We start from the raw sequence: 12,049 nt of genomic DNA, 5'->3' as shown, positions 1-12,049 counted from the left end.
ATCCCCTCTCAGTCTTCTCTTCTCCAGGCTAAACAGACCCAGCTCTCTCAGCCTTTCCTCATGAGAGAGATGCTCCAGTCCCCTCATCATCCTCGTAGCCCTCCACTGGACTCTCTCCAGTAGTTCCCTGTCTGTCTTGAACTGGGGAGCCCAGAACTGGACACAGAACTCCAGGTGTGGCCTCACCAGGGCAGAGTAGAGGGGCAGGATAACCTCCCTCGACCTGCTGGACACGTTCTCCTTAAGGCACCTCAGGTACCATTGGCCGCCTTGGCCACGAGGGCACACTGCTGGCTCATGGAGAGCTTGTTGTCCACCAGGACTCCCAGGTCCTTCTCCACAGCGCTGCTTCCCAGCAGGTCAACCCCCAACCTGTACTGGTGCTTGGGGTTATTCCTCCCTAGGTGCAGGACCCTACACTTGCCCTTGTTAAATTTCATTTGGTTCCTCTCTGCCCAACTCTCCAGCCTGTCCAGATCTTGCTGAATGGCAGCGCAGCCTTCTGGTGTGTCGGCCACTCCTCCCAGTTTTGTACTGTCAGCAGACTTGCTGAAGGTGCACTCTGTCCCTTCATCCAGGTCATTGATGAATATGTTGAACAAGACAGGACCCAGTACTGACCCGTGGGGCACACCGCTAGCTACAGGCCTCCAACTAGACTCTGTGCTGCTTACCACAACCCCCTGAGCTCTGCCATTCAGCCAGTTCTGAATCCACCTCACTGTCCACTCATCTAGCCCACACTTCCTAAGCTTGCCAATGACAATGTTACAGGAAACAGTGTCAAAAGTGCTTAAGCAGCTGAGGTTTAGCTTTGCCTTGTCCTTTAAGAACACAAACTTACTGTAGAAAAGGTAGACAGTTAGAAAGTTTCTATTTCATTTTTTCAGAGAAGACAGGATACAGGGGAACTGGGGAAAATATTTTGGAAAGGGGATAATACAATTTTCACAGTATTTTGAGGTTGCAAAAGGTTAACAAAAGCAAAAGTATTCAAACACTCCCACCCATCAGAGGGGTAGGAGCGATGCCTGCCTAGTTCCTTCTTTAATTCTCTTAAACCTTTTGGATGTTTCCAGTTAACTCCTTTCTGGGACACCAGAAAGGACACCACTTCCAACACTAATGCATGTAAGTTTTCAAGAGTTTCCAGCTACAGCTGGTCGAAACATTTCTGTCTAAAAGAACTGTTAACCCTATCACCATTTCCAGACATTTATTCTCACATTTTACTCAAAAAAAGGAAACTTCATCCCTTGCCCTCCATGGACCGCACTTCCATCTTCACCCTCCGAGTGGCAAAAGCCGTTCCCCATGTACTTGACCTTCACTGGGTCCCTACATCATGACTCAAACTCTCACACCCACTGCATCAGCAGCCCAGGCTTTTTCTCATCTTTCTTGCTGACCTGCTTTGGGAGTAAGTGTGCATTACGGGAAGTAACTGATGAAAATACAAATGAGCAAAAAGGCTCTGTTAACTTCCATGCCGCTGCCTACTGGGGACATCGTCTTTGACTACATCTGACCTCTACAGCTGCTTCTGTCCACAAGACAAGGCCATTAGTCCCTCAGTGACACCACTCTCTTTTTACAAAATGACCTTTCACTATTCAGATCTTAGGGATCTGGGCTGTGTTTGATCACTCATGTTTGAATGGAGGTCAATGTAAAGTGTGTTCTCCTCTGTTGTACAGATAACATCTCAATTCTCAGAGATAATTGCAGTTTATAATCGAGTGGTCAGACCCCTTTCTCCAAGACAGCAGCACTTTATGCACCAAAACTACCAATAAATTTAAACTTTAAAGAGAAAGTAAGGAATTCAAATTCCCTTATTCTTAAATACTTCATCTACTTAAGCTGAACAGTTTCATTTATCCTCATCTGAGTTTCAGAAGTAGAAAAGCTATTTAAGTTGTATAAATTTTGTTCAAAATGACCAAATGAAGAAATCTGAAAAGAGAAAGACGTAATGCCATTAAACTCTCATTTCATTTTTGCCTTCCAAAACATAAAACTCCGTAAGAAAAAGTCATAGTTTCCTCCTATTTTAATCCAAAAGACACTTCCAGTACAGCACATAATGTAGAAAGTTCTGCAGTATTTTTGCAAGATGAAATAGAAAATGTAAACAATTTAAAATTTAATTTAATTTCAATATTAAAATTCCCCTGCCGGCAATAAAATATTTATTCCAGGTCTGCTACATTTAGCCTGGCACTATTACTTTAAAGAGCTGCCCTACAAAGCACCTTGAATAAGCCAGGACTTTGATGGTTAAAACACCTTCTTTGTGCAACAGAGACCCCAGTTCAGGTCCTTGCTCCAAATAAAAAAAAAGAACCTGAACCCACACTGTCTACATTCCAGGCAAGTGCCTAACTGTTGGGTTAATTAGATCTCATTAATACCCCAACAGTTACAAACTTGGCTGGAGCATCGAAGGTGTAGGTTCAGGTTCTTTTGTTGTTGTATTAATTAATTAGATCTACCCTTTCTTTCCAGATTTCATTAACAAAATTCTGAAGTGTCCATGATTTCTTTTAGTTTCCCGTTTTCCTGCACGTGAGACGGCCACCAGCCTGTCCCTGCTCCACAGTTCAATCTACTGTAATTTCAGTGCACCCAAGTACCAATCACCTGAAACACCAGGGACTCAGTTACAATATTTTCACATTTCTAAAACTTCAGAGTCTATAAGCAATAATGAAAGCCCTGTGGCTGAATGCCTCAGAAGCAACAATTATTATGCCGGTGCTTTCTGAACTGTTAGTTATTTTGCATACAAAAATTTTCATTCTTACTCATTGAGATCCTTTAAAAAAGGTAAGATGGGATGAGCTTTGTTTCATTTTGTGGTCAAAGTGAAGTATACTTACCCATGCTACCAGAGCTTTTGCAGACACTTTTTCAGAGCTCTTACAGAGGTACTCATATGCCCTTGTTAATAAGGATTCTTCAGCATGATAAACTTGTGTCTCAAAATCACTTACATATTGTCCTGGGTTTAGTGGGATACTGAGAAATTTAACATTACCCATTACCTTGGCATATGAAGTAAAGTGGGTAACCTCAGCTCCACTAAGGTTTTAAAACAAAATAAATAGCAAGCTTAATTTCCATAGCATTTTTCTACTTCAAAAAAATAGCTGCAAGTTTTTTGTAAAGAGGGTGTATGTAGCAGTAAGAAACTGAAGATCATATTAAACTCCTTATTTCTCCCACGCTTTTGTAAACATCATCTGATTAATTCAAGATGACCTTTCACAACTGGATACAACAAATAATCTGTGAGGCAATCGGCAAGCTGCAAAGGCAGATGGATGTTCTCATCAGAGGAGAAACAGTCGACCCAACAAGTCCTGCCAGGAGGAGAACAGAGGAGGAATTCACCTCTGGGGAACACTCAACTCCATCAGCCCAGTTCTAGACAGAAGACTGGAAGGGGCTTATAAAGAGATAGGAGAATGTCAAATGCCTGACTTTCACTTCTCAAGAGAATATGACTTGAGAAATCAAACTGTGCGGAAGAGGATGAGAGACTGGGTATTCCCCTCATTACAACAACAAATATTTAGTAACATCTCCAAGCAAAGGTTTTAGTGCTCTCCCTGTCCCACATGAACAAATGGTCTAATAAATCACCTCAGATTAAAAGGGAAACTTGTCTTTAAAACTGTAGTAATAGTGACTGAGATGTTTATCATACTATCACATTCAGACTCTAGGTTTGTTTTCTACTTTGCTAATTCTGCTAATGCAGCAGCTCAACCTGCGTATCTGAAAACATGCAACAACGTAATATGATAATTTATCTGTTCACAACAAAATACAGGAAAAATGAACAATTTTAGAAGACATCTTTGCAACTGAACGTATTTCCTATCATCTTCAGTATCTTGTGCTCACAACTGGTGTCACAACCTTAAGAAGGCATTAAATATGTTTATTCCTTCTCTTTTCCACCTTGTTGCAGAAAAATGTCCATCCCTCCAAGAAGGGATGATCTTCCAGTTACAGGAAAGGGGAGTTTGAGTCCTTCTTCAGATGGACTATCTGCACGAAGCCACACAAAAAGGCACTTAAATCCTGCACCCTGGCTGCCTGAATTGTAAAATAGAAATGCTAACATATGGTTTGAGCAGGAGGTTGGACTAGGTGACTTCCTGAGGTCCCTGCTGACCTGAATTTTCTGATGATCCTATTTGCTTTGAGACACATAAGCACGAATGAGGAGGGCACTCAGTCATTACAGGGTTGATTACTGGTGAAAATCTCAAATTAGTATCCTAACATTTTCAAGCTTGTAATACATAGCTTTTTACTAGATATATGAGGAGACAGGGGACAGAAATCTTGCCAAAATCTTTGTGAACTTTGCAGTTTTCACAAGTGTCATCTACAAGAGCCAGAGGAAAACGACGGTCATCCTGTTATGGATGATATGGTAGTGCCTGCTGGCTTATGTTGGATTTTAGAAAACAAACAAAGCAAAAAACAGCAAAACATCCAGTTTGACTACATATTTTTTAAGTGGCACTATAAACTCAAAAGGCGTTTCACTGAATATTATGTGCAAGTGAATTTATCAGCCAGGTTAAGAAAAAAAATCTTTGCAGACAGACTGATGCCAACATGAAATCACAAACAACAAAAAGAAAAAGCACTTGTCACCTTGCAATGAAAAATACCCAGTTCGTTGTCAATTTTTCACCATTGATACAAGTGAGTGTTTAGCATTACTGGATGCGTTTCTTTTATACTGATGTTCAACATTTCCTAGAGGAGTCCTTCTCAAAGACAGTGAAGTCCTTCCCCAAAATTCAAGGCTCTAGGCTCTATAATTCCGAGCCCCTTCTCTTTAAATCACTAGCCAGTATGAAATTCTCAGTTTCTCCTCTCTTACTATTATTCCACTCAAGTATCAGGAAGGAAAAAAACCAGACAAATGAACATTGAATTTCTTGCTGTGATATACGTCAAGTCTCAGATTAAAGAACAATTACTTTTCTCAAAATAATTCCCTGTAAATAGTTCCTAATTAAAAGTGTAACTGCCCAGATGCGAATGTTGAAGACACAAACATTTATGTGCATTCATAACAGAGCCTCAAGGAACGACAAATAAAACAGTAGTACTAAAATCCCCAAATCCTCATTTTGTACAAATTTGATTTCCCTGCGTTGGCCCTTTCCTCACTACTTTTTTCTATTAATTAATTTCACAGACCACATTACGACCTAACTATATACCTATACAGCGATACAACAGAACATAAGATACTACATCCTCACTATGCAGCGTTAGTCACTTCGCACTCCCATGAGTATAAAGTGGCTGCAGATATGACAGTAAAAAAAAAAAACCTAAAAAAAAAAATTGCTAGCAGGTAAAATGATTCTGTGTCTAATTTAGAAGATTACTTCTCGGGGTAAAGCTGGGTCAACAATCTCTTCCTGTTAAGACACATCCTCTTCTGAGAGTACCTCAGTTGCAGCACGTTCGAAAAGCAAAAACATTGCAAAAGCAATACAAAGTTCTACAGTGCAGATGGTCTCAGTTTCTGCTACCAGTGTTTTCAATTTTCTACCAGATCTCTCAAATAGTGGAGCTGTGATTGACTTTGGACTGCTTGGACATGAATACTAGTCTTATTTCATTGTACTACTTACCAAATTTGCCTCTAATATCCCAATAAAAAAGAGAAGGGAAAAAAAAGCTTAAAATACAATAAAAAAACCCCACCTTCCTTACCTTGCTGGAGGCACATCAATATTTGAAGAAACAACCTTGCGCTTCTGTTCCAGAAGACAAACAGAACGAGTGTTTTCCTTTTCATACTCATGAGCTCTGTTTGGTTTTTTGGTCTCTGCTGTTTTTAAATCTTCCTCCTTTGTGGTGAACAGGAGAAACTGTTGGTCTGGCAGTTTTTGACTGATGTCACTTTTTACATCCTCCTGTTGAAATGCAGGGAAGGTCATTTCACGCTTGATGCTGGCTGCCTGTAAAATTAAAAGCAATTATTCAATTTTCATCTAATTCTCCTAAAATATAGGGGGGGGTGGTGTAGGAACCCAATGCCCACAGGCATTTACTTCTAATTAGTTCTTTGAATCAGAGAATACCACTTCTTTGCCCTTCATAAATTCTGAAACTGCCATTAATTTCTCAATGGTGTTGAAGACTATCCAGGAAAATAAGCAAGTCTTGTCCATTTGATAAAGCAATCAGTTACCCCTTAATGCTAAATCAAAAAGATATTCGAACTGGAATATTGGAAATCACAGCATATAGAACATATATTTAATGTATACACATCTGTGCTATGTAACTATGCAAGACAAATCCTAGCTGCCCTCCTCCTAAAATTCCAGGAAAAAAAGCAGAACTTAGCCAGATAAAAGGCAACCAAGAAATTAAACTGCTTCCAACAGCCACTTATTGGGTTCTTTAACAGTTGTATTTGTAACAAGGGTTTCTCGATGAGCATAAAAATAATTTGCTATGATCCAACTCAGCTGCTAGAAGGCAAAGGGGAGGCAGGAATGCTGGCAGGATCTCTGCAAAGAGCCCAGCCAGCTCCCCCACTGACAGCCAGCGGTGAGGAGCACAGACACGCACAGAAGCGGCATCAGGTCGTCTCTCCCAGTGCTTCCCAGATCTTCAGACCTGCTGCTTCCCGTAAGAAAAGACTTCCCAAGCAAATAGGTATCTTAACAAATACGCTATCTCTTTGGAATACAATGTGTTGGTGTCTATAAAGCAACCTATGGCAGGGTTGCAGTGAAGAGCATGGAAAGCCAACAGAACCAAGCCGCTCCACCTTCCCACAAACAAAACAAAGCCCAGGATCTTCATTTTCCTCTGAAACACCATTCCCTGGCCAGTGAGGCTTCCTCAGCTTCACAGGGGCTGACCTATCTCACAGGCTGCCATGCATTGGCTGAGCTCCTTGAGTCCCTCAGCCTGCCAGCTTCCTTGCATTCCTCCGAACACACATAGAAGACACCATGCCTACCAGAAGCATCTGCTAATGGAGTACTCAGATAGTAACAGTGTCAATAAGCTGAAATTCCTATGTAAATTCTTCCAGCTTACTCCTCCTTTTCATTGTAAAAAAAAAAATTAATGAATGTATATGTGTATTTATGCATAAAAATAAATAACAATATATTCCTCACCCCACAGATCTCCCTGTCTATAACTTTCAAACCTTGGCAGGCATAAAAATGCTGCAAACTATTTTAAGTTCACAGGAAAGACAATATTGCCAAGGTAATTTTGTTTTGTTCTGTAAAGTACACATCAGCTCATTCTAGTGTTTCCACAGAAGGGCTTTTAGCAGTTGCTTCAAGAACAAAACTAGAATTGTTATTTTATGAATGTAAAAAGTAGGAAGAATTAGTCATTTTACACTTCTTCACACACAAACAGATGACACATAACAAAGAAAATCTGCATGGAAGACAAAACAGCATGTGATCCCACAGAATTAGGAGAAGACATATAAACAATATAAATTTAGTTCTGATTTAATGATTATTTTTTAAAAAACTTAGATTTACAGTAAGCCCTTTCTGAGGGTCTGAGGATTTTAACAGATGCTCAGTTGCCTTCACTTTTCATCAAAATTGACTTAGAAGTGATGCACTAAAGCAAAAACAAAGCCTGAAAATAGTGAAGTTCCACTATCCAGCCCCTAGAAATTATATAATGCCAAATGAAGGTATGTGTAAGACTTGAATTTCACTCCCTCCATTGCCATATGGTCTTCCATTGCACGACCACATATCTTTTCCTCCCTCCCCAGGATTTCCACCTTATCCGGTGCAGAGGACGGTGCTGTGTGGGGCAAGAGCAGCTACACCCGCTGTGTGTGGAAGGGTGCTGGTGCATGGTAGGGTGCTAGTGTGCACATGTATGAGGGAGGACCCAGCAGTTTCCTCCTTGCTCTGCACAACCCTCAGTGGAGAAAGCACTGAGAGCATGGGAGAGGGGCAGCCTTCCTCTTTCCTTACTCTCCAATGCCAGACTGAACACGGTATTCATCAGGATGACTTTTTTTTTTTTTAAACCCAGTAAATCCATGATTTTACCAAGGAAAAACAAATATTTTTTCCCTCAGTTTATGGAACTGTAATATTTTACTCAGTTTCAGCACACATATTGTGCCATACATTATTAAATTTTCTTTACCGACCTAAATATTGACAACAAAAGGTTGCAAACTCAGACTACAGCTATACAAATAAAGCCTAAAACATAAAGAACGGAATACCTGTACTGTGATACCAGATAATCTATTCATAGATATCAAAATTATTCACATCCAGTTCAAATATATTCAAATAACAGCTTGGTTTTCATGTGTCAATGCGCCATAATTAATAGCCAGCCCCATGCAAGCGTAGGGAAGCGAGGAATGACAAAAACCACAGAATCAATGCTCAAGTTGTAGAGCTGCTGCCAAGCAGTTCAGGTCCTTTGGCTAAATGGTGTTGTGGATAGAGTCACACACTTCACTCACAAGAGAAAAGCAATAATATATGCTTATTGATATAAATCAGCGATTTAACAAAGCTTGATAGTAAATGCAGCAGTGGTCTAACAAGATTCGATGGCAAGGTACACTGCATAGAGGACAGGGTCAGACAAAACTGTCAGGAGAACCTTCTGCTGAGTCATGAGGTTCAGAAAGGACCCCCGGCTTTCTAAACGCTTTCTCAGAGAGGAGTCTAGGTGCGGCGGGATCCAATCCTCATCCCAGACTTGATCAATGGTTTATGTCTAAAGGATTAGATATACAAAATCAATCCTTTATATCACTTAGCTAAGATTTCAAAGTTTAGCACGCTATTAGTCACTTAGCAAGAATCTGTTGTGGCAAGGTGTCTCTCAGCCTCGAGGAGTAACCTCACAAATGTCCTTATGCAAGAGGAGATCCTGGCATGCAGCCCGCTGCCATACAGGACAGCTCAATGGCATCTGGCCTGTCCACTATTTATAGAGTAAGAGGACTGACTTATAGTCATATTTGCATACCAGCAAGACGTCTGGGTCACTGTTCCAGACAGCCCCGGGCTACCGTGTTGCCATCCATTGTACCCCCCAAAGTCCAGCGTAAGCTGGATGCAGCCATCACAACCCCCAAATGGTGGTTATGGCCTCAGGTGGGGGGAGTACACCACCACGAATGGCCAGAAACATAACATGAAATCCAATGCTTAGACTAACCCTCTTCCTTTCCTTCAGTTTTCAAGGGATGTTTGGAAATATTAACCTCTGTCTAAATTTTCCTGAGAGAGCAACTGGAAATAAAGTATCTTTTCTGCTTTAAAAGCAGGCGATCATGAGAGAAAGCCAAGTTTCCCTCAGTGTCCATTTTCTGGTAGCCTTCTGCTCCACAGGCAGTTTTTCTATTTTAATTCATCCATGCCTACAGAAGCCAGTTCCACTTGAGACCCCTGCCCTATCTAGAAGGGTACGGGGTCTTTTGCTGGAAATCGAACCAGCAGCGGTTGATGTGGGGAGCGCTGAGGGCCACAGTCACTTGACTGACCAGGTTCCTCGCTTTGGGGCAAATACAATGATTAACCACCAGGACCCCTCTGCTTTCAAGCTCTGCTTTACCATCACTCACAGTTCAGAGAAAACACGGACAACTTCCAATATATCTTTCCAGATAAGTTAACTGTTCTGTCACATATCTTATCAGGAACTTTTTTTTTTCCCCATAGATCCTTCATATTCCTTTAGCCACTTTGAGGCTTGTGGTGGTTCCTCTCAGTCCATAACATGTTTCAGCAAAAATTTTGTGTAAGGTTTAGTCCAAGCAGATGGGGCCTGTCTCACAGACACCCAGATGTTAAACTGTAACATCAATTTATTTCAGCTTACTTCCAAAACTTTGCATTTCTCTCTTAGTTGTTCTCAAACTCCATGACTATGTTGTTCCCTAATGGTTTGGCTCTTCTTGTCATCGCATCTCTGTATTTGCCACCTTTTTGCCTCCAGTATCAACTGCTGATAAAAACTTACACAGTTTTTTCCATACACTTGATAAATTATCATTCATACAAGCCATTTTATAATAGGCTAACTGTTTTTCTATGCAATTCATTGCATATTTTCACCCTGAAGCCATTAGCAACCTTCAGCTTACTTTCAACCAAGTCCTTTGCAACCTGGCCTCAGGCAACTGACATCACTTGGAAGCTCAGTAACAGAAATGGGATTTTTAAACCATCTGCAAATTTTAAAAACTAGCTTTGTTTCTGTCTGCAGTTACCCACACCTGCCTTTGACAACTTCCCTCCCATCACCGCTGGGCAACAGAAACTTTTGATATTTTGCCGCTTGGAAATGACAGCTGAGTATTACCTGCGCCTTCCCCCCGCCGGGAGCTCAGCTCTGGCACAACCCCACACATGGGGCCCACTACTCCTTCCACTGCTTCTCAGCAAGCACTGGCCTTCCCGCTCACTCCCAGTTTTCAACACCAATAGCACGACCATTTCCATTAACTTCTTCAAAGAGGCGAGCTGGGTCACAAAGTCATCTCCCCTTGCTCATTTTGAAATATTCTCGCTCGCCAAGCACAGTGGCATGGTGCTGTGGCAGCCCTGCTCTGGCAGACTGAGGTGCTGCTTCAACCTGAGAATTTTGAAATCTTTCTGGAAAAAAGCAAAGTCATTTTTGCTTTGGTTTCTAAGCAGAAACTTTATTTAACAAAAAAAAAAAAAAGGAAAGTGTTTTAGTTTTTCAGGGTTGTGGTAAGCAGCACAGAGTCTAGTTGGAGGCCTGTAGCTAGCGGTGTGCCCCACGGGTCAGTACTGGGTCCTGTCTTGTTCAAAATATGGATGAGGGGACAGAGTGCACCCTCAGCAAGTCTGCTGACAGTACAAAACTGGGAGGAGTGGCCGACACACCAGAAGGCTGCGCTGCCATTCAGCAAGATCTGGACAGGCTGGAGAGTTGGGCAGAGAGGAACCAAATGAAATTTAACAAGGGCAAGTGTAGGGTCCTGCACCTAGGGAGGAATAACCCCAAGCACCAGTACAGGTTGGGGGTTGACCTGCTGGGAAGCAGCGCTGTGGAGAAGGACCTGGGAGTCCTGGTGGACAACAAGCTCTCCATGAGCCAGCAGTGTGCCCTCGTGGCCAAGGCGGCCAATGGTACCTGAGGTGCCTTAAGGAGAACGTGTCCAGCAGGTCGAGGGAGGTTATCCTGCCCCTCTACTCTGCCCTGGTGAGGCCACACCTGGAGTTCTGTGTCCAGTTCTGGGCTCCCCAGTTCAAGACAGACAGGGAACTACTGGAGAGAGTCCAGTGGAGGGCTACGAGGATGATGAGGGGACTGGAGCATCTCTCTCATGAGGAAAGGCTGAGAGAGCTGGGTCTGTTTAGCCTGGAGAAGAGAAGACTGAGAGGTTGTGGAGTCTCCTTCTCTGGAGATATTCAAAACCTGCCTGGATGCAATCCCATGCAACCTGCTGTATGTGATCCTGCTTTAGCAGGGGGGTTGGACTAGATGATCTCCAGAGGTCCCTTCAACCCCTACCAATCTGTGATTCCATTTTGAAGTTGTCGAGACAATGCTATATATTTAGGTTGAGGGTTTAAGTTAAAATTCTTGCTTGATTCATTATTATTATTTAAATCAAGAAGTTTAATATTCCACATGACAGCTAAATGATTACCACAGTTAATATTCTCAGCAGTATATTAGTAATTTTTCATTGCAAAAGCCCTCTTAACCTGTCTACAGAAACTTGTATTTGGTGGTATTTTGTCATAACCAAGTTGATAGTTCTGAACTTCACACGCCTCAATAACACCATGCATTGCAATGGAAGGCCTACCCAAATTAAAGCATGCTCAACGTTGACAGAAATTTTGAGGATTTACAGAAATTTTTCTTTATTCTTTACAGACAATGTGCAGACTGCAATTTTTCAATAGCTTAGACCTTAACTTATCTGCAGTCAATTTTTGTTATGCCCAAAAGCACATCCTGATAAGATGCTCACGTTGCAGTCAAACTTCAG

The 12,049-nt window shown here is 41.8% G+C and overlaps 1 protein-coding gene across 2 annotated transcripts in view; it reads right to left on the bottom strand.

Annotated features, from left to right (window-relative positions):
- ZNF704 (zinc finger protein 704) overlaps nucleotides 1–12,049 on the bottom strand; it is a 115,606-nt gene that overhangs the window by 88,062 nt on the left and 15,495 nt on the right. For both annotated transcript variants that reach the window (XM_054814771.1, XM_054814770.1), the window contains exon 2: nucleotides 5,758–6,005. In XM_054814771.1, the coding sequence (XP_054670746.1) occupies nucleotides 5,758–6,005 (248 nt within the window). The remainder of the gene's footprint in view (nucleotides 1–5,757; nucleotides 6,006–12,049) is intronic.

The sequence above is a fragment of the Grus americana genome, chromosome 2, assembly GCF_028858705.1.
Source record: "Grus americana isolate bGruAme1 chromosome 2, bGruAme1.mat, whole genome shotgun sequence".
NCBI lineage: Eukaryota > Metazoa > Chordata > Aves > Gruiformes > Gruidae > Grus > Grus americana.
The sequence above is the reverse complement of the archived record's forward strand: the minus strand, read 5'-3'. Positions and strand labels throughout refer to the sequence as shown.